Below are 22,922 nucleotides of genomic sequence, written 5' to 3' on the forward strand. Positions count from 1 at the left end.
CCAGTCCTTCCACCCATCCATCTCCCTGAAACCCTTACAGTCCTTCCACCCATCCATCTCCCTGTAAACCCCTACAGTCCTTCCACCCATCCATCTCTCTGTAAATCCCTCCAGTCCTTCCACCCATCCATCTCCCTGTAAACCCTTACAGTCCTTCCACCCATCCATCTCCCTGTAAACCCCTACAGTCCTTCCACCCATCCATCTCTCTGTAAACCCTTACAGTCCTTCCACCCATCCATCTCTCCGTAAACCCTTACAGTCCTTCCACCCATCCATCTCTCCTTAAACCCCTCCAGTCCTTCCACCCATCCATCTCTCTGTAAACCCTTATGGTCCTTCCACTCATCCATCTCCCTGTAAACCCCTGCAGTCCTTCCACCCATCCATCTCTCTGTAAACCCCTGCTGTCCTTCCACCCATCCATCTCCCTGTAAACCCCTACAGTCCTTCCACCCATCCATCTCTCCGTAAACCCTTACAGTCCTTCCACCCATCCATCTCTCTGTAAACCCCTGCAGTCCTTCCACCCATCCATCTCTCTGTAAACCCCTACAGTACTTCCACCCATCCATCTCTCTGTAAACCCCTGCAGTACTTCCACTCATCCATCTCTCTGTAAACCCTTACAGTCCTTCCACCCATCCATCTCCCTGTAAACCCCTGCAGTCCTTCCACCCATCCATCTCTCCGTAAACCCTTACAGTCCTTCCACCCATCCATCTCTCTGTAAACCCCTCCAGTCCTTCCACCCACCTATCTCTCCGTAAACCCCTCCAGTCCTTCCACCCATCCATCTCTCTGTAACACATTCTGGCCCCTGCACCCATCCATATCTTAGTAAACCTGTTGCAGCCCAACAACATCCAACAACAGAACGGTTTTGGGAAAAAAACAGTATAAAAATTTATTATGAAGTACACATTCGGAAGCAGTAAATTTAGAACAATTGTACAAGCTGGAGATCTTTGGCAAAATCAGGAAATGCTGGAAGCCCGAGACAGGTCAGGCAGCATCAGTGGAGAGAGAAATGTGTAACCTGAAACATTAACTCACCACAGATGCTGGACAAACCATTAACTCTGACAATGCACAGCTTAAAAATGTGCCCTTTGCCCAATACCCATCACCAGGCTCTCTGGCTGAAAGACTGAGCGTGATTTCACTGGTGAAACTTTCACCAGTTCATGTTGGCAGGGAGTGCACAATATTAACAATAAACCACTTGCAATGTGTGGCCATCCACAGACCCAGAATCTTGAGAGAGGCTTCACAGGACCCTTCACTGCATCCGTCACCCTGGGTTTTGCACAGGCTCCACCCCCAACTCCATCGTTCACGATGTCAATGGTTAATCAGTCAATGAGAATTGGGAGGGATGTCCCGGGAGCGATTGTGGGATGGGAACAGGAAGTTACAGTGTGGGTGCTGCAGTACATTGTGAAGCTCAGTGTGACTGATCAGCTGGGGCTGACAAGTTTATCGAAGGGAAAACTGCTAACTGAAGGTGTTATATTTGAATGCACGCTGCATGCAAAATAAGATAGATGGTCTTGTAGCACAGTTAGAGATTGACAGGTATGATGTTGTGGGCATCACTGGGCCATGGGAAATAAAATTATTGTTGAGAGCTTAATATCCATGAATACACATTGTATTGAAATGACAGGCAGGTAGACAGAGGGTGTAGCAAGTCCCTGTTGATAAAATTAAATCATATCCTTGGAAAGAGGTGACATAGGATTGGAAGATCATTGGATAATTAGAAGGAGACGTAAAGCAGGAATACAGGGAACATTTCTGATTGGTTGCTGCTGACGTTATGTTCCACAGGGTTCGGTGTTGGGACTTATTCTTTTCACGTTGTGTATCAATGATTTGGGTGATGGAGTTGATGGATTTGTACACAAGTTTGTGGATGATTTGAAGATAGCTAGAGGGGCAGATGGTGTTGCAGAGACAGAGAGGCTGCAAAAAGACTTGGACAGATGAGGAGATTGGGCAAAGATGTGCCAGGTGGAACATCGTGTCGGGAGCTAAATGGTCATGCACTTTGGGAGGAGGAATGAAACAGTAGACTATTTTCTAAACAGGTAGAAAATTCATAAATCCAAAGTGCAAAGGAAATACGACCACAAACAAGAGTAACTCTGCAGATGCTGGAGATCCAAGGAACTCAACTATGGAAAAGAGTACAGTTGCTGTTTCAGGCCAGAACCCTCGGTGCATGTGATTCCCTGTGCAGGATTCTCTAAAGGTTAACTTGCAGTTTAAGTCGGTGGTGAGGAAGGCAGATGCAATGTTAACATTGATTTTGAGAGAACTAGAATATAAAAACAAGGTTGTAGTGCTGAGGTTGGTGATGCCTCATTTGCAGTTTGAGGCACTTTTCTCTGAAAAGATGTGCTGACATTGGAGAGGGTTCAGAGCATGTTCAGAAAATAATTCTAGATTTGTATGTCTTATCAGGTGAGCAGCATTTGGTAGCTCTGGGCCAGTACTCACTGAAATGTAGAAGAATGAGAGAGGACCTCATTTTACCCTATTGAATGTTGAAACTACCAGTTAGCCTGGATGTGGAGATGATGTTTCTGATTGTGGGAGAATATTCAACCAGAGGTTGCAATGTCAAAATAGAAAGACGTCTAATTGAAATGGAGATGAGGAGGGATTTCTTTAGCCAGAGGTTACTTCAGCTGTGGAATTTGTTACATCTGCCAGCTTTGGGGGCCAGATTGCTGAGTGTATTTAAGGCTGAGGTTGATTGATTCCTGATAAGTCAGGCATGGAAGATTTTGTGGAGCAGAAGAAAGGGATTGAGAGGGAAGTGGCCCAGACTTGATCAAATAATGGAGCTGACTCGACAGGCTGAATGGCCTGATTCTGCGCCAATGTCTTGTGGTCTTATGCACTTCACCCAGGTAGAAAAAAAGTGAGAACATGAATGATGTAGGGTTTCGGGTGGGGATACAGGAGAGAATACTGAGAGAGGACAAGAAAGTTGTAGATTCTCAGGACTAGAATCAGGAGGAAAGGTGGCCAGGGTTAGATCTGAGCAGCAGGGAGAAAAAGGAGGGACGGACAGGCAGATGAGTACTGGACACAGGTCTGTGTGCAGTAGAGAGGATCCCAGATTTGGGAGTGAGGTTACCACCAGTCACTGCAGAACCCACAGTATATAAAGTAATTTGGAATTGTTGAACAAAGGCAGGGGTACCAGTGGAGGGGAGGACCCCTACACACACCCTCTGTGCTTGTGGGACCAGGAGGGAGTGGGCATCATTTCGCAGTGAATGGGTTTGGATGTTGCTGTTCCGATGGAGGAAGTATCTGTGAGCTGGGTTCTATTCCAAGTCATTAGTTGCAGGCTCCTTCTTTTGATCTTCCAAAGGCTGGCTCTCCACTTGGCCTGTGGGATAGAGAGAAGAGTTGAGGGTTTCCAGTCGTTACTGATACCTGGCCTTCTCTAAAGAATCTCCCAGTGACCCTCAACCCAACATATGTTCATCTGGTCCCTACTCATCCTCTGCAATGTCACCTGCACAGCCACAAATCACAACACCCCAACTCCCTTCCTCATTCTCATCTTCACCGACATGTCCCATAAACTTCACTTTAGTTGCTCTGCCTCTACGTTTTACACTGGTCAATAAACCCAAAACATCACGCCCTCACAAGTCAAAGTCTCGCCATCATATGTCACAATTGAGTGTGTGGAGGACAGTAAATCCCAGTGATTGGGTGTGTAGGGAAATTGTAAACCAATAACCAGTTATGAGTGGTACAGAGTACTCCATTTTCCATATGTGTGGGGACAGTGTAACCCAGTGACTGGGTGTGTGGGGACAATGTACCCCAGTGATTTGGGGTGTGTGGGGACAGTGTAGCCCAGCAACTGGGTGTGTGGGGGACAGTGTATCTCAGTGACTGGGTTGTGTGGGGACAATGCACCCCAGTGACTGGGTGTGTGGGGGACAATGTACCACTGTACTGGGTGTGAGGAGGACAGTGTACCTCCAGGGACTGTGTGCATGGGGGGAGAGAGTGTTTCCGATTGACGAGGTGAGTGTGGAGTGTGTACATCAGTTACCTGTGTTCCCCAGTGACTGGGTGTGTGGGGACCGTGCACCCCAGTGACTATGTGTGGGGGATAATGAGATCCAGTGACAGTGTATGGAGGGGGGTTGGTGTACTCCAGTGACTGAGTGTGTGGAGGACAGGGTAACACCAGTGACTGGATATGCGGGAGGACAGTGTACACCAGTGACTAGACATGTGGATGTTAGTGTAGCCCAGTAATTGGGTCTGTGGGGGGCCGCGTGTCCCAGTAACTGTGTGTGGGGGGAATATGTACACCAGTATCTGGGCGTGCGGGTATACTGTACACCAATGACTGGATGTGAGCAGGACAGTGTATCCCAGTGACAGAGGACAAGGGGGAGTGTACCCCAGTGATGGGGTGTGTAGAATACAGTGTAACCCAGTGACTGGGTGTGTGGGAACAATGTACCCCAGTGACTGGGTGTGTGGGGCAGTGTATCCTAGTGACAGGTGTAGGGGATGATGTAACCCAGGGATTTGGTGTGTGGGGGATGTTGTACCCCAATGATTTGGTGGGTGGTGGACGGTGTACCCCGGTGATTTGGTGTAGGGAACAGTGTACTTCAGTGACTGTATATGTGGGGGACGGTAGACTCAAGTGACTGGTTGTGTGAGGAAAATGTACCACATTGACTGTGTGAGTGATGGGTTTAGCACCAGTTATAAACCCAAATCTGGGTGATAAAGAACAGGAAGTGGAATGTCCAAGATCGAGGTCAGCACAATTTACTGCAGATCCATAAGACACCTGTCACTAGGATACACTGACCCACACACCCAGTCAATGGGGTACATTGTCCCCACACACCCAGTCATTGGTGCAGAGTCCCCTGCACACCAGTCACTGAGGTACACTGTCTCTCCCCCAACATCCAGTAACTGGGGTATACAGTCCCCAGACATCCAGTTACTGAGGGGCACTGTCACCCACACATCTGGTCAGTAGTGTGGTCAGCACAATTTACTGCAGATCCGTAAGACCATAAAATAATAGTGGAGGTTTAAGGCATTTAGCCCTTTGAGCCTGTTCCATCATTTAATTATGGTTGGTTCCTTATGCAGCCCCATTCTCCTGCCTTTTTTCTGTAACCCTTAACTACTCTACCAATTGAAAACCTTTCAATCTCATCCCTAAATTCCAGATTCCTGACCTCTGGCTAAAAAAATTTCTTCTCACCTCAGTTTCAAAAGCACATCTCTTTATTCTGAGGCTGTGCCCTTATATCCTGGACTCTCCCACTGACATAAACATCCTCTGCACCTTCATGTTATTCAGGCGCTTCAGTATCTATTGTGATTTAGTGCAATCTGTTCCTTCACCCTTCTGAAATCCATCCTTTTCAGGCCCAAAGCTACCAAACACTCCTCATACCTGAAGACTTCCACTCCTGTAATTATTCTAGTGAACATGATCTGGACCCTCTCCAGAGGCAGCACAAATTTCCTTAGATACAGAACCCAAATTGTTCACAATATTCCCTATGGGGTCTAAGCAACTCCTTGTAAAGCCTCAGCAGTCTGTTCTTGCTATTATATCCACACCCTTTCAAAACTAAATACTAACAATGTATTTCCCTTCTTTTATACTGACTCAACGTGAATTGTCTGTCCATTTCATTCCAGGCTACAACTTTATTCTTCCTCTCAGAGTGCATAAACCCTCATTTACTAAAAATTGTCTTCCATCTGCCTGTTCTTTGCCCATTCCCCCAATCTCTCCAAGTTCTGCAGCAGACTCTGTGCCTCTGTGACACCAACTGTACCTCCAGCTCGCTTGACCCTGATATATCCTCAATACCATCTGTTCCTTCATCTGGATCATTCACGTATACAGTGAAAAGCTGCCGTCCCAACCCTGAACCCTTTGATTCTCCATTGGTCTGTGGCAGGTGTTCTAAAAAAGCATTTTATCCCCACTCTCTCTAATTTCTGCCAGTCAGACAATCTTCTATCCATGCTGGTACCTTACCTACAGCGCCATGGGCACTTAACTTGTTTAATAGCCTCGAGAGTGGAACCTTGTCAAATGCCTTGTAAAAGTTGTCAATTGCTTGTGCTTACTCTCCTTTCTCGAGTCAGCCTGTTACCTTCTCAAAGATCTAGAATAAAATTGTGCAAACTTCACCCTATTCTGTCACATACTTCCAAGTATTCTGTAACTTCAGCTTTTATAATAGCTTTTAAAACCTTACCAATTGCCAGGGTCAAGCTAACCAGCCTTCCAGGGTTCAAGTGTAATCGACCCCTTTGCACAGGTTATCCTTCCCCAGAAGAGATAACAGTAATCCAGAAATCTGAAGAGGTGATAATAGGAGGTACAATGAGGTCGTAATCCCCGGGTTGCAGGAGGCAGATAACTGGATGACTGTCAGAAGACAGGGAAATGGGCAGCCAGTACAAAGTACCCCTGTGGCCATTCTCCGCAATATTGATTATACCTTGTTGGATGCTGTTGAGGGGGATGACCTACTGGAGTTGGGGGAAGGGGTAGCTGGGGAAGTGCCACCATGACCAGGTCTCTAGACTCTAGAACTGTGTCCTGCGCTATGGCCCAGAAGGGAAAGGAGGAGAAGAGGACTGCAGTAACAGTAATGATAGGGGATTCCATAGTTAAAGAAGTACACAAGGTTTGCTGTGGATGTAATAGACACCTGGATGATATGTTGCCTCCCATGTGCCATGGCCACTGACATCTCAGACCGAGCCCATGTCATTCTAAAGGCGGAGTGTCAGCATCCAGAAGTCTTGGTACAAACGAGGCGCATTTGGCAGAGAACTGTGCACCTGAGGAACTGGTGCAGGAGGCAGTGGTTCAGATTTCTGGATCAACGGGATCTCTGCTGAGGAATCTATGACCTTCTCAAAAGATATGGGTTGCACCCAAATCCAAAGAAGACAAATATCCTTGCAGGCAGTTTGCAAGAGATGTTGAAATTATCTTTTACATTATTGGATAATTTTACCCTTGTATTTCATCTTTTTTACCTTATTGGTTTTTAAATTGTTCTCTGCTAGGTCTTAAAAACTTCCATCTAAACTTCACCATATTGTATGCCTCCTTTGCTTTGCTTTTATGCTGCACCTGAATCCTTGTCCTCTCCATTGAGTGAGGGTCCATCCCCACTGGGACTGTGGAACAAGAACAGAAGTTCCACTGGGATGGAAACCCACTCCCAACCTCCTCACTCTGCATTGGGAGTGGGCTCCATTCCCCAGTAACTGGGTCCAGGTTGTCCAGGTGAAGGAGTGACTGGTGTTACTGTCTTCCTCAATGGTTACGTGTAAGCTGGGGACTCCATCCTGGGATGCTGGCATCTGTGGTCTCTTTCAATAGGGTCTGTGCTTGGGGTCTCCTGCAGGGAGGATGCCAGCACCCAGACTGATCCACTGTTCAGCCCTGGTGCCCCCACCGAGTCCATGGGACAGAGAGCAGTGGCCAGCTCCTTTCCCCCAACTCCTCTCCATATCCCACTGCCCAGTTCAACTCCTGCTCCCAAACCTCACACTCTTGCCCCAGCATGACTCCTTATTCCTGAGTTGGGGCCCCATGTCCTCAGGGTTGGAATGGGAGACATTTGCCTGCAGACCCAGCCCCTCCTGCTGCTGTTCCTGGCCAGAGTTTCAGGTGCCGGATTATTTTTGGGGGCTGGGGTGTGGGAGACACCTACCGTCAGATGTACCGGATTTCTTTCGTTTACTTTTGTCCCCATCTGAGCAAAGATCATGCGGCTTTATGTAGCGTTTATAACAAACCAGACCCAGACCAACAATGATGATCATGATGAAGATCACAGCAGCAGTCCTCCAACCATTGTATGATGATTTCTGATCTGGATCTGGGGAAGATAAAAGATTCTGTCATTAATCCCATGCTCACACTCCCAGTGATAAGGAATCGATGGATCCAGTCCATCCCACCACAGGCCAGAGAAAACCCCCTGTCACTGCAACACAGTGCCTCAGTTCTCTCTAATCAGCCCCACATTAATCTGCTCTACCACCCGCTCCCCTTGAATATTTTCATCCCCTCCAAACAGTCCCACATCACACTCCATCGTCCCTTCCAACTGCAGCCTCCAATGTCTCGGACAGTATCCTCAATGATGTTAGTCCAGCTCCCTCACTCAGACCCTCAGTAAACCCTCTCCCCCAGCACACTCTGACTGACTGACTGCTTCTAGTGTGAAATGGTGACACAGTCCTCCCACACTCACAGGACAGGAATTAGACACAGAGACAAGCTCCATTCGCACTGGCCCATCACCCACTCCCACAGCATGAGTTAGTTGCAGGAATCCGCACTCAGTCGGTATATGGATCTGCTGTGGAGTTGGAGGGAGGTGATCTGTCTCCCTTTGACTGATGCTGGTGGGAAAGGTGGGGGGGGGTAGTAGGTGGAGATGATAATGGTCCTTATACTCTACAACTGGTGGCTGTGGAATGAAATACTGTTGGTAGAGGCTGGAAGATCACCTGGGTGTGACTGTGAAGGAGTGTGATGGTAAAGTGCACAGCCCAGGGCAGCAGGGCCTCTCTTCATGAAGAAGATCGATTTTTATATCACGGGCTTTTGTGAGGCATCAACAATCGTGGACCCTCCCACAAACACCACTGTGGACCTGATGGTCATCTCACTGTCACCAGTGGTGGGATCCTCCCACAATTACCACTGTGGACCTGATGGTCATCACATCCCCACCGTTAGTAGGATGTTTCCACAGTTACATCATTGTGGATCTGGTCGACAGCTCATTCTCTCCAGTGGTGGGACCCTCCCACAATTACAACATTGGACCTGGTGGACAGTTCATTCTCTCCGGTGGTGGGATGTTCCCACAGTTACACCATTGTGGACTAGTCAGAGAAAACATCACCGCAGAGCTCCATCAGGATAGACTGGAGAACTCGTTATGGGTGGAACTGAGAAATACAAAAGGAATGACGATGTTAATGGGGCTAAATTACAGACAACCCAGTAGTCCGCAGGATTCAGGGGAACAAATTTATAGAGAGATCGCAGACTGTTGCCAGAAACATAAGACTGTTAAGAGTAGTTGATTTTAACTTTCCAAATATTGACTGGGAATCCCACACTGTAAAAGGACTAGATAGGATAGAGTTTGTCAAATATGTTCAGGAAAGTTTCCTTCATCAGTATGTAAATACTAAGTCTGCTGTTAGGAAACGAGACAGGGCAGATGACAGAAGTTTGTGCAGAGGAACTCTTTCTATCTAGTGACGACAATGCCACTAGTTTCAAAGTAACTATGCAAATAGGTAGTCCAATCACAAACAAGAGAAAATCTTTGGATGCTGGAAATCAAAGCAACACCCACAAAATACTAGAGGAACTTAGCTGGCCAGGCAGCATCTGTGGAAAAGAGTACAGACGACATATCGGGCCGAGACCCTCAGGGCTGACTGTACTGTTTCCTTTAGGTGCTCCCTGACCTGTTGAGTTCCTCCAGCATTTTGTGAATGATACAAAGAGATCGGTCTGGTCTGTGAGTTGAGATTCTGAATCGGAGAAAGGCCAATTTTGATGGTATCAGAAATGATCTGGAAAGTGTGGTTTGGGACAGGCTGTTTCTGACAAAGGTATACTTGGAAAGTAGAAGGCCTTCAAAAATGAAATTTTGAGAATACAGAGATTGTCTGTGCTTGTCAGAATAAAAGTTACAGATAACAACTGTAGGGAACTTTGGTTTTCAAGAGATCTTGAGCCCCTTTTTAAGAGTCAAAAGGTGTATAGCAGGCAGAGGCAAGTATGAACAAATTAGGTGCTTATGAAGTACAAGAAATGCAAAATAAGACTTCAGAAAGAAATTAGAAAGACTACAAGAAGGTATGAATTTGCATTAGCAGACAAGGTGAAGAAGAATCCTAAAGGACTCTACAGGTATGTTAAGAGCAAAAGGATTGCTAGGGACAAAATTGGTTTGCTGGAAGACCTGAATGGTAGTCTATGTGTAGAGCCAAAAGATATGGGGGAGATCTTAAATGGATTCTTTGCATCTGTGTTTACTCGGGAGGTGGGTACAGAGTGTACAGAATTGAGCCATAGTGGTGTCATGGATCATGTACAGATTATAGAGCATGAGGTGTTTGCTACCCTGAGACAAATCAAAGTGGATAAATCTGCGGTGTTCCCTTGGATCCTTTGGAAGCCAAGTGCAGAAATTTCCAGGGGCCTAGCAGAGATATTTAAATCACCCTTAGCGATAGGAGAGATAGCAAGGGATTGGAGGATAGCCAGTGTTGTTCCCCTGTTTAAAAAAAGGCTCTAAGGGACCAGGAATTAAGGAATTGCACAGATATAGACTGCTTAAGGATAATCAGCATTGCTTTGTACGTGGTAGGTCATGTCTAATTAATCTTGTAAAGTTTTTATCAAGGAAATTACCAGGACAGTAGATGAAGGCAAGGTAGTGGATGTTGTCTACATAGATTTTAGAAAGGCATTTGACCATGTCCCACACGTGAGTCTGATCAAGAAGGTTCTGTTGCTTGGCATTCAGGATGAGAGAATAAATTGGATTAGACATTGGCTTTGTGGAAGAAGACAGAAAGTGGTAGTAGAGGGTTGCCTTTCGGACTGGAGGCCTGTAACTAGTGATGTACGAGTGATGTCAATGCTGAGTCCTTTGTTGCTTGCTATCTGCATCGATGATCTAAATGTTCATGTGGTTAACTAGGTCAGCAAATTTGTGGATGACACAGTTTGGGGGTGTAGTGGACAGTGAGGAAAGATATCATGGATTGCAAAGTGATCTGTATCAGCTGGAAAAATGGACGGAAAAATAGTAGATGGAATTTAATGCAGACAAGTAGGTGGTTTGGCATTTCAGTAGGACCAACAGTAGGTCTTACGCAGTGAATGGTCGGGCACTGAGGACTGTGGGAGAACAAAGTGATCTGGAAATACAGATACATAATTTGTTGACAATGATATCACAGACAGATGGGGTCATAAAGAAAGCTTTTAGCACATTGCCCTTCATAAGATGAGATGCTTTGTTGAAGTTGTTTGGTTGGAAGTAAGTTGCAGAGGGTGACTAAATGTTTCCATTCTCATCCCTGGCCACCAACTCCCGTACTGCCCTTTCCCTGGGCCTGACCCTGGGAAGTCCACCTGTCCCAAGGCTGGGGGAGTCAGGCAGGAGGACGGAGTGCTGGAGGTGGTGACTTCATCTTTAATAGAGAGTCTGAGCCTCTGTACCTGTCGCTGAAGGAGGAAATGCTTTTACTGAGTTGCAGGGTGGTCTTGAGGTGCAGGGACCATTTGGGGTTGGGGGATGAAGGCAGCTACTGGATCCACAGACATGTTAGCCAATGCCTTGAACTATGCAGCTCCTGACTGACCATGCTAAGTTGCTGGAACTGAAGGAGGATATATTCAGGACCATCCAGGATGCTGAGAGCATCACAGATAACAGTTTTTGTGTGGTGGTCACAGATAAGCTGCAGCCTGCAGATGGGTCGGTGAACACCAGGAACGGTAGAGGGAGCAGCAACAAGTACTTCCCTTTGGATACTGCTGCTGGGGTGGGAGGGGAAATGACCGATCAGGGCACAGCAGCAGCAGCCAGGTGGGTGGCACTGTGACCTCTCTGAGGCTCAGTGGGGAAGGGTAAAGTCACACTGAGCAATAGTGACAGCTTATTATCACTCAGCACTGTTCCCTCCAAACTGCACTGGTGCATGGCTGCACAATAACTGAAATGCTCTCATGCACATAGCCTTTGTTGCCATGCAGCAGGAATTGGATGCAGCTAGAAAAAGTTTACGAAACATGAAAGATTTACTTTGTTGTACTGTATTTCATTTTACCCTTCAAATTATAAATAAAAATCAAAAGTATGGAAAAGAGTAAACAGTCGACATATAGGTCATAACCCTCCAAAGGACTGCCAAAGGGTTTTGGCCTGAAACGTCGACTGTACTTTTTTCTGTTGGTGCTGCCTGGCCTGCTGAGTTCCTCCAGTGTGTTGCTCGGATTTCCAGCATCTGCAGATTTTCTCTTGTTTGTGATTCTATTACACTGGGTGTTGGTCTGCTCCTGTATCTGTGAACGTTGCTGAGCTCAGACCTCAGTCTGGGCCATTAACAAGCAGTGCTCTGAGAAACAGAGAGAACTGGGATCACACCTTTGACCTAGAGATACTGTGGGATCTGTTTAACCATGACTCACAGATATAGACCATTTGGCCCATCCACAACAGCCCCTCCCACTGTTAATTAGAACGGGTGGACCAAAACACAGGACACTGACACGGAGGTAGAATGATCTGAAGAGTGTTTCTTAATGGTTGCAGGGAAGGCAGGCGGCATGCAATGCTCCACACTAGCTGAAGCAACAACCCGGCGATGAGTGGATGGAAAGCCGGGGTATTTATGCTGCAGGTTAGATGAGATTCAGGGGCACCACAATCAGGAAGCCCGGGAGAACAAAAGGAGCCACACACACAAACAAACAGAAAGAGAGACGGACAGGGGAGCAGGAGCAACACGGGGAAAAGGGGATTATGAGAACATGAGGAATGAAAGGGAGGGACGGCTGGGACTGTGACACCTATCCCATTGACAGATCAGTACCTCACAGCCTCTGGTCCAGTCTCCAGGATGTGGTGAGTGTGGCCTCGAGCCTCACACTGGAGCCTCTCACTGAGCCCAGCTTTGGACATGGACAGTCAGTGGGGCTCAGAAAACACACAGGATGTGCCATCACCCTTTAATTAGGGGTGTTTCAGGAATAGGTGAAACCCAGACCCCTTCACAGTATCTCACTTACTAAATGCCTTCAGTTGCACTTTCAGTAGCATTTTCTTCACAGTCCGTGTTCCTGAACTTTCCGTAACAATCATCTCATAAACATCCGTGTCCTCTTTCTGTACATCACGGATTTGTAAACTACAGTCTGCAGGATGAACAGCTATTCGTTGATTGTACTTTTCAGTATTGCGATATGTCAATTTCCCATTCACGCATTCCGCTATCTTGGTTGGGCCCGATAAGATTCTCCACACAACCTCAGTAATGTTTGCTGCTTTTAGGATATCAGGAGTTAACCAAGCTGAATGTCCGACAGCAACTTCCCGAATGGAAATCTCATCTGAGGAGACAAGTGAAAGCAGTCATCAGAAGGAGGAATCAGTGCTGAGGAATCACAGACACAGGAGCAGGCCATTTCAAATTTCAGGATTCAGATCCACAGTTGCTTATTGTCATTCTTCAGTGCTCAAGTGTACAGGTGTAAAGGAGAACAAAATAATTGTTACTGGATCTGATGCAGTATTAAAAAACATGAAGCATAAAGAACACAATAAATATAGACTTGAGACAGGCAGCAGATGTTAGAAATCCAAAGCAAAACACAAAATGCTGGAGGAACTCAGCAGGTCAGCCAGCATCTATGGAAATGAATAAACAGCTGACGTTTTGGGCCAAAATCCTACATAAGAGTAGCTGATGTACATAAACTGATCGCATGTTCATGAAGTGACAATAGGTACAGGAATATCTGTACATTATGTTACTCTGACAGTAGATTACAACATAATGGTGGTGGGGTAATCGGTGGAGTTGTTGATGGCTTGAGGGGAGTCTGCTGGCACAGTGTCTGGGTCCCAGCCCAGTGAGAGAGCTGGGCCACAGTGAGCCCACAGAGGGAGAGTGAAGACTTCTTACACCCAGTCCTGAGGAAGGAAGTTGCAGCCTGCAGCCAGATATCAATAGAGGGGGCAGAGTTGGGGATCCTGGAGCACAGACATGACAAATTAGACCCAGTCCAGGGATGCGGTGGGGGTACTGTTTGGGGAAGGTGTACATGATAAGGGAAGGTGGGATAAATGTGAGGATGTAAGTGGTGTGGAGGGACAAAGGGAACTTGGAGAGCATGTCCACAGATCTCTGAATGAGGAATGACAAGGGGGTGAGGCAGTGAAGAGGCAGACTGTATCCCTGTATTTGTTCATCAGGATCCCAGATCTGTGAACAGGGTTAATGGAAGTCTGGGTGGGGGTGGTCAGAGCTGAGGCAAGACAAGAGAGCTCTGTGGATGGAACAGGGCTGGGGTTGGTTGATTGAGGGGTCATGTCAGAAAGAGGGGGTTTCAATGGGACAGAGGCTGAGGGCAGATTTAATTGGGTCATGAAACAATGAGGGTCCCTGACTGTAAACAGAAAGGAGCTCTGGCTCTGGGCAGAGAAGACAATACCAAGAGCCGCAGACAGTATTAGACCGAACGGTGAGAGGGAAGTGGGGAATGTACTCCAGGTAAACATTGCCATGGGCTGGGAGGCGTGGTGGAGGCCTTGATGGTCCTCAAACAGACCAAACCCTGTATGAATAGGACCAGTCCCACTCTCACTGAATGTGAAAGAGAGACAGTGGTGTGGATATGTGAAATGAGCTGGACAGACACAGCATGAAGCTAGCAGGAATTGACAGGCTGAAGAGCCACATTTGCTGCAATCTTCTGGCAATTCAGTGGTTTCAGAGCTGGTTCACAATGGGCCACATGACCTTCCTCAGTTTCATGAGTTCCCAACATCTGTGGGCCCATCATTATGGGTTTCCACTCCAGGGAGAGCCGGGTTTATATACAGTCAAACCCTCTACAATGTCCTGACACACACCTCTAGGACAGGGAAGGCTGGGGTTACATACAGAGTCAAGCCCATCTACAACGTCTCAACACAGACCTCTATGACAGGGCAGACTGAAAAGTTACACTTTCAGACCCTGCAGGGTTATCTTCACACTGGTCATCCTCCCAGACTGATGGTGTGGTTTATCTATCAGAGACTCTGCCCCTCGGGAGGATTCCCAGCAATAGATATCAGCTGTTCTGCTCTTCTGTAATGACCAGTTTATGAACTGGGACGGTCACCTTCAGTCAGAGTGTTCCTCCACCAGCACTGAGAGACTTCCTGGCTCCATGGATGGGTGGGTGGATGAGGCAATGGATTGGATGGGACTCATAGCTGAAGCCTCCGGCCATTCTGTCACAATGGGTGTTGAGGGGGCTGATCATTGAGTGGTCGTTCAGACCAGACTGCCACCCACGGCCAGAACTATTTATCAGACCAAGGCTCAGAAGCTCTTCTTGAGATCTGGCCTCTCTATGTCATTACTCCAGGAACACGGATATTTCTTTTACAAGCTGCTCCTGCAAACTCTTCATTCTTTTACACTGGACATGTTGTGCCAGTCCGTTCTGGGTTCTGGAGTGGAGTTCTTTATTTGGGAGTCCTTTCCACTGAGACCTGGAGAAGAGAATGTTGTGCAACAGATTCCCAAGTCAATTAAAAGGCTCCCCAGCCAGCTCTCATTTCTGCAGCCATGAGGAGACAGTCTATCATGTATACACAGAGTGCGAGAGGCTGTCGGACTACTGAACTATGTAAGGGGCTGTACCTCAAGTTCTGCTGCAGATCAGCCCTACCCTTGCGTCCTTTTATCACCCAAAGTGAAGGCAGGTGGGTCTCTTGGGAATTCTCCAGGTCGATTTGCTCCTGGGTCTGGCCAAGGTGATCATTTTCAGATCCAAGTGGTGGGCACTTGAGCCAAATGTCCTTCTTCCGGAGTTGTGTCCATACCGGCGTGTCCCAGGAGAAGGAGCACCTGGGCTCTCTGGAGGGCAATGTGTTAACTTCAATTATGTACATATCGCGATGGGAGTGCGTATGTTGTAAATATGAAAATCATATTTTTTAAAAAGACTCAGCTAAGTTTGGAATTGAAAAGATGTGGGCCACCGCGAGTCAGTGAGAAGCCTCTGTGTTCAGTGTGTAGGACTATGGAAAAGAGGGAGAGGTAGGGAGGTCCCCAGATGGTCATCAACTTCAGTGGAGGGAGAGAGCAGACAGAGAGCAGTTTATTCTTGCACAAAAGAAAAAGCATTCCTTCTGTTATATAATGTCAGTGTGGCAAAATAATGTTGAGGGAGGTTGAAGAGGATGAAAAATCTGTGGGGTGGGGTTATAAATGCACCAATCTTGCTTAACCCCAGTGAACTCCCTCCACGCCCCCAGGTGAATGGCTCATATCTCCGAGGGCTGTGTGGGAAGAAAGGTTGATTGCAGTCTTGTGTAGACAGCTCCCAGCTGACTGAGGTGTAAAAGCCTCCCCCAGACAAAGAGCCAGCACAGGACAGCAAGAGTAGACCCAGTGAAGAGGAAAATCTGTTGCCTGTCAACTTCAGGGCCTGGAATTCCTAGTTCTTGACAAAGAACTATCGAAGTTTCTAACTGAACCAAATGCTTGTGCCTCTTCTGAGGAAATGTCCATGCCCAGATGTCCCTGGGGAAGGGAGCAAACCGTGTCTACTTGGATCAGTGGGTATTCCGGGACTGGAGTGTGTCCTGGACAAGGATGTCAATGTTTTAAAATGAGAACCCTTCTCATGAAAGTCAGTGAACATAAGTAAACTTTCTTTGTAAAAGTGCACAGATCAGACACAAAGTAAAACTCCATCAGCACTGGCTTATTGAACAGTCTGGGCAGCCTCTCTAAATTCCAATTGCTCCCTCTGACACTCACCAGATTTGGTCTTTCCACAGATGTCTCCCAGCCAGATTGCTGATGTTTCATTACTGATGGGGTTCCAGGCCTCACACTTGTACAGGACTTCTTTGACCCCTTTCTTCTCTCCATGTTGCTGGAGGTGATAGTGGCTGCCACTTCCCACAGCCTCTCCTCCCCTCCACCACCTGAAGCTGATGGAACTGCCGGAATTTGCAGAGCAGGTCAAGATGATGTTGCAAGTCTTGGCAGTGTACTGAACCTTGATGTCTGTACCTGACACAGGATCTGAGGTTGAGACAGAAAAAGAAAAGTGAATCAAGAAGATCCTTATGGACACCTTATTCCCCAACTCCTGCATTCCATCCCAACAGAACAAATAAAATTTAATCCAATCCCAACTCATTTCCAACCCAACAGTTTAACTCTTCCTCTCCCTTCAGTTCAGACAGTTACTGCTGGAGAAGTTCCCAGAAGTGCTGCACGTTTTTTCACAACAGTTACTCATAAAGCTCCGTCATGTCTTGCTGATGTCTCTGTGTTCCAGGAATTTGCTCCAGCTCCAATTCTTTGTTCATTAGAAACTTTCTGTTAGACCATTCTGCCCCTTCCGGTCTGCTCCCCATTCCGTAATATCATGGCTGATTGCCCTCAACCTCGTTTTCCTGCACCAAACTCACATCCTTTATTTCCTTTGATATCCAAAAGCCATCCACATCTACCTTGAATACCCCATGTGACTGAGCTTCTGTAGTCCTCTTCAGTAAAGAGTTGTGGAAATTCACTGGCCTCTGGGTGTGATTTTTCCAGCGTATTTCTTCCTCTCTTAGTCTGGAGTAGCTGAGCTCATATTCTGTCACTCCAGCCAGGGGTCCATCCTGCTGAACCCTATGAGGTGTTTGGATGTTTCAGTGTGATCACCTCTCATCCCCTCAGTTTCCAGTAGACACCACCGTAGAAGGCCAACTCTCAAATAATGATGAATCAGAGCCTAGGAGTGAGGTAAAGAGCCTAGTGATGTGTTGCCATGTCAGCCACCTTCCTCAATGTCAGCAAAACAAAAGAGTTAGTCATTGACTTTGGTGCGGGCAGCGGAGCGGGGGAGCAAGGACTGCTCGAGGTCGACAGATGACTGGAGATTGGAGGATCAGCCGTTGTAGGTAGGTCGAGACCATCGGACCTACCTGGAGAGTACCTGAGGAGGAAGGTAAAACTGCGCAGGCACGGGTGACGTCAGCGGCGAGGGCAGGGTTTAAAAAGAGGCCCACTTTTAGGAGTGGACAGGGTCACTGCGGGCAGTGGAGTGTGTGGGAGCAGAGTGCTGGGCTTTGGCTCAGTGGGCTTCGGCGCAAGGGGATGTAGGTGAGAGGAAATCAGTGAGCCTGAGTACGTGCTTGCTGAGGTAAAAAAGGTAAGGTCAGTAGGTACTTCTTACATTTATTCTGACTAATCTGGGATCAGGTAATGGGGGAGACAGTCAGAGCAGTGGTGTACTCTGTATGCAGTATGTGGGAGGTCAAGGTCAACACAGTTGTCCCTGATGACCACACCTGCAATAGAAGCATCCAGCTGTAGCTCCTATCAGACCGAGTTAGGGAATTTGAGCAGGAGCTGGATGAACTACGGATCATTCGGGAGGCAGAGGCAGAGATAGATAAGAGTTATCGGGAGGTAGTCACACCGAAAAGTCAGGAGGTAGGCAAATGGGTGACAGTCAAGAGAGGCAGGGGGAGCAGACAGAGAGAGCAGAGCACCCCTGTGGCTGTTCCCATCAACAATAAGTATACCGTTTTGGATACTGTTGGTGGGGATGACATACCAGGAATAAGTTGCAGTGGTCCTGTCTCTGGCACTGAGGTTGGACCCTCAACTAGGAAGGGGAGGAGGGAAGAGAAGAGAGCGGTAGTGATAGGGGATTCTATAGTCAGGGGGGCATTCCTGGAACAGCTTGTACGAGAGCCGACCAGGGTCAAGGCTATTCTGGATTTAGTGTTATTTGATGAACAGGATTTGATGAGCGATCTTGAAGTAAAGGAGCCATTAGGAAGTAGTGACCATAATATGATAAGTTTATATCTGCAATTTGAGAAGGATAAGGGCAGATCAGAGGTGTCAGTGTTGCAGTTGAACAAAGGAGACTGTGGAGCCATGAGGGAGGAGCTGGCCAAAGTTAAATGGATGGATATCCTAGCGGAAAAGACAGTGGAACAGCAATGGCAGGTATTCTTGGGAATAATGCACAAAGTGCAAAATCAGTTCATCCCCCAGAGAAGGAAGGATTCAAAGGGGGGAAAGGGGCCAGAGTGGTTGACAAAGGAAGTCAGAGACTGCATAGCATTAAAGAAAAGGAAGTATGACAGAGCTAAGGTGAGTGGGAGGACAGATGATTGGAAAATTTTTAAGGAACAAAAGTAATTAACTAAAAAGGCAATACGGGGAGAAAAAATGAGGTACGAACGCAAGCTGGCCATGAATATAAAGGAGGATAGCAAAAGCTTTCTTAGGTATGTGAAGAGAAAGAAGATAGTTAAGAACAATGTTGGGCCCTTGAAGAATGAATTGGGTGAAATTGTTATGGGAAACAGAAAAATGGCAGAAGAAGTTAATAAGGACTTTAGATCTGTCTTTACTAGGGAAGACACAAGCAATCTCCCAAATGTATGGATGGACCAAGGACGTAGGGTAACAGAGGAAATGAAACAGATTGACATTAGGAAGGAAACAGTGATGAGTAGACTGATGGGACTGAAGGCTGACAAATCCCCAGGTCCAGATGGTCTGCATCCTAGGGTACTAAAGGAGGTGACCTTTAAAATTGCGGATGCATTGGTAATCATTTTCCAATTTTCCTTTTAGATTCAGGATCATTTCCTGAGGATTGAAGAATGGCTAATGTTATCCCACTTTTTAAGAAAGGAGGGAGGGAGAAAACAGAAAACTATTGTCCTGTCAGCCTAACATCAGTAGTAGGCTAGAGTCCATTATTAAAGATGAAATAGTGGCATATCTAGATAGCAGTGATAGGATTGGGCCGAGCCAGCATGGATTTACCAAGGGCAAATCATGCTTGACTAATCTGTTGGAGTTTTTCGAGGATGTAACCAGGAAGTTAGACAAGGGAGATCCAGTGGATGTAGTGTACCTCGATTTTCAGAAGACATTTGATAAGGTCCCACATAGGAGATTGGTGGGTAAAATCAGAGCTCATGGCATTGGGGGGAAGACATTGACATGGATAGAAAACTGGTTGGCAGATAGAAAGCAAAGGGTAACGGTGAATGGGTGTTTCTCTGAATGGCAGGTGGTGACTAGTGGGGTGTCACAGGGCTTGGTATTGGGACCACAGCTGTTTATGATTTACATCAACGATTTAGCTGAAGGAATTGAGAATAACATCAGCATGTTTGCCGATGATACTAAGCTGGGTGGCAGTGTGACATGTGATGAGGATGTTAGGAGAATTCACGGTGACTTGGATAGGCTGGGTGAGTGGGCAGATACTTGGCAGATGACGTTTAATGTGAATAAGTGTGAGGTTATTCACTTTGGGGGTACGAACAGGAAGGCAGATTATTACCTGAATGGTGTAGAGTTAGGTAAGGGAGAAATACAAAGAGATCTCGGAGTCCTTGTTCATCAGTCACTGAAGGTGAATGAGCAAGTGCAGCAGGCAGTGAAGAAGGCTAATGGAATGTTGGCTTTTACTACAAAGGGAATTGAGTACAAGAGCAAGGAAATCCTTTTGCATTTGTACAGGCCCTGGTGAGACCACACCTGGAGTATTGTGTACAGTTTTGGTCTCCAGGGTTAAGGAATGACATCCTGGCTGTAGAGGAAGTGCAGCGCAGATTCACGAGGATAATTCCTGGGATGTCAGGACTGTCTTATGCAGAGAGGTTAGAGAGACTGGGCTTGTGCACGCTGGAATTAATGAGATTGAGAGGGGATCTGATTGCAATAGATAAGATTATTAAGGGATTGGACAAGATAGAGGCTGGAAATATGATCCAGATGCTGGGAGAGTCCAGTACCAGAGGGCATGGTTTGAGAATAAGGGGTAGGTCATTTAGGACAGAGTTAAGGAAAAACTTCTTCTCCCAGAGAGTTGTGGGTGTCTGGAATGCACTGCCTTGGAAAGCAGTGGCGGCCAATTCTCTGGATGCTTTCAAGAAGGAGCTAGATAGGTATCTTATGGATAGCGGAATCAAGGGATATGAGGACAAGGCAGGAACCGGGTATTGATAGAAGATGTTCAGCCATGATCTCAGAATTGCAGTGCAGGCTCAAAGGGCTGAATGGTCTACTTCTGCACCTATTGTCTATTGACTTCAAAAGGTTGGGGGTTTGGTGTGGAGAGTGAGGATAGACAATGTTGCACACAATCCTTAACCTCAATAGCGCTGAAGCTGAGATGGCTGAGGTTCCCAGGACTGAACACCACCTATAAACAGTCCTCGTCAAACTCAATAAAGGTTCAAAGGTTCATACGATTGTTAAAGTATGTATGTACAATACAACTGTGACATTTATCTACTTCAGACAGCAACTAAATACAGAAAGAAACAGTGTTGATGAATGAAAAGCCATCAACTCTTCCCCCAACACAAGAAAGAGAAGAAACAAGTCAGAGACCCCAAAATCCCCCCTTTTCCACAGCAAAAAAATGACAATAACCATCCCCAACACCACTCACTCACAAAAATTAACTTTAACAATAACAGACCCCAGCCCACTCGCTCGCAAAAAAGAACAACACTTCAACAGACTAAAAACCATTGGCATGTCCCCTTTACCCAGCTTTTATTGATGCACCATAGAAAGCATCATGGATGTATCACACTTGTTATGGCAACTGTTTTGTATGTGACTGCAAGAAACTGCAGATAGTTGTGAACACAATTAAGTACATCATGGAAACCAGCCTCCTTTCCATGTACTCTTGTCCACAATTCATTTACAAAATAGAAAAGACACCATGTCAGAGGTTAGAACTGTAATAAAGTCAGAGAAAATTACAGCACAGTAACAGCACGTTGGTCCACCTGCTCCATGCCAAAATCATTTAAACTGTCTACTCCAATCATACAGTACCATCCATGTACCTATCCAAACTTCTCCTGAATGTTGAAATTCAGCTTGCATGCACCGCTTCTGGTGACAGCTCATTTCATACTCTCACGACCCTCTGTGAAGAATTTTAACCTCATGTTCCCCCTAAACTTTTCACCTTTCACCTTTAACCCATGATCTCTGGTTGTAGTCCTACCCAACCGCAGTGAAAAAAAGTCTGCTTGCATTTACTCTATTTATACCCTCATAAGTTTGTATACCTCAATCAAATCTCCCTTCATTCTTTTACGTTCCAAGGAATGATGTCCTAACCTGTTCAATCTTTCCTTATAACTCACATTCTCCAGACCCGGCAACATCCTTGTAAATTTTCTCTGTATTCGTTCAATCTTATTTACATCTTTCCTGTATGTTGGTGACCAAAACTGCACATAATTCTATAAAGTAGGCCTCATCAACATTCTATGCAACTTCAACTAACATGCCAACTCCTGTACTCAATACTTTGATTTATGAATGCTAATGTTCCAAAATTCTTCTTTACAACCCTATCTACCTCTGACGCCACTTTTAATGAATTATAGACCTGTATTCTACCACACTCCTCAGTGGCATACCATTCACATTGTAAGACCTACCCTGATTGGTGCTGTCAAAGTAAAATACCTCACAATTATTGGCATTAAATTCCATGTGCCATTTTTCAATTCATTTTCAGCTGGTCCAGACCCCGTTGCAAGATCTGATGGTCTTCCTTTCTGCCTACTACATCCCTAATCTTGATGTAATCTGCAAATTTGCTGATCCAGTTTAGCACATTATTATCCAGATCATTGATACAGATGGCAAACGACAATGGACCTAGCACAAATCCCTGCAGCACTCACCTTGTCACAGGCATTCAGTCAGAGAGGCAGCAATAGCTGATTAATTCAACCAAAACAATCTATGACCTCTGACATCCTCTGAGAAAACAAGGAAAGGCAGAGCCACAGAGCATCAGCAGCCATCTGGATGAAGTAGATGGAGCAGCCGGCAGGATCTATGAATGGATCTGATCAAGACATTGAGAACACTGGAGTCTCACTGTAACTAATTGTATTGTTAAGCGTTGACTCTGTTTCTGCGTGATACTAAATAAACTCCCTGTCTTCATTACAGAATTTGGGTCCATGCTTTTCAGGTCAGAATTAATTTGGAGTTCTCGGTGAGAATATTTAGGTGTC

The 22,922-nt window shown here is 46.3% G+C and overlaps 1 protein-coding gene across 1 annotated transcript in view; it reads right to left on the reverse strand.

Moving 5' to 3' along the window:
* Positions 1-680: 680 nt before the first annotated feature.
* LOC132380942 (uncharacterized) overlaps positions 681-22,922 on the reverse strand; it is a 46,145-nt gene continuing 23,903 nt past the window's right edge. Inside the window, exons 3-6 of the mRNA XM_059949924.1 lie at positions 16,645-16,914; positions 12,893-13,213; positions 7,770-7,937; positions 681-3,409 (exon numbers count right to left, since the gene is read on the reverse strand). Coding sequence (XP_059805907.1) covers positions 3,345-3,409; positions 7,770-7,937; positions 12,893-13,213; positions 16,645-16,914 — 824 coding nt within the window. The 3' untranslated portion in view covers positions 681-3,344. The remainder of the gene's footprint in view (positions 3,410-7,769; positions 7,938-12,892; positions 13,214-16,644; positions 16,915-22,922) is intronic.

Source organism: Hypanus sabinus, chromosome 25 (genome assembly GCF_030144855.1).
Source record: "Hypanus sabinus isolate sHypSab1 chromosome 25, sHypSab1.hap1, whole genome shotgun sequence".
In the NCBI taxonomy this organism is placed as follows: Eukaryota; Metazoa; Chordata; class Chondrichthyes; order Myliobatiformes; family Dasyatidae; genus Hypanus; species Hypanus sabinus.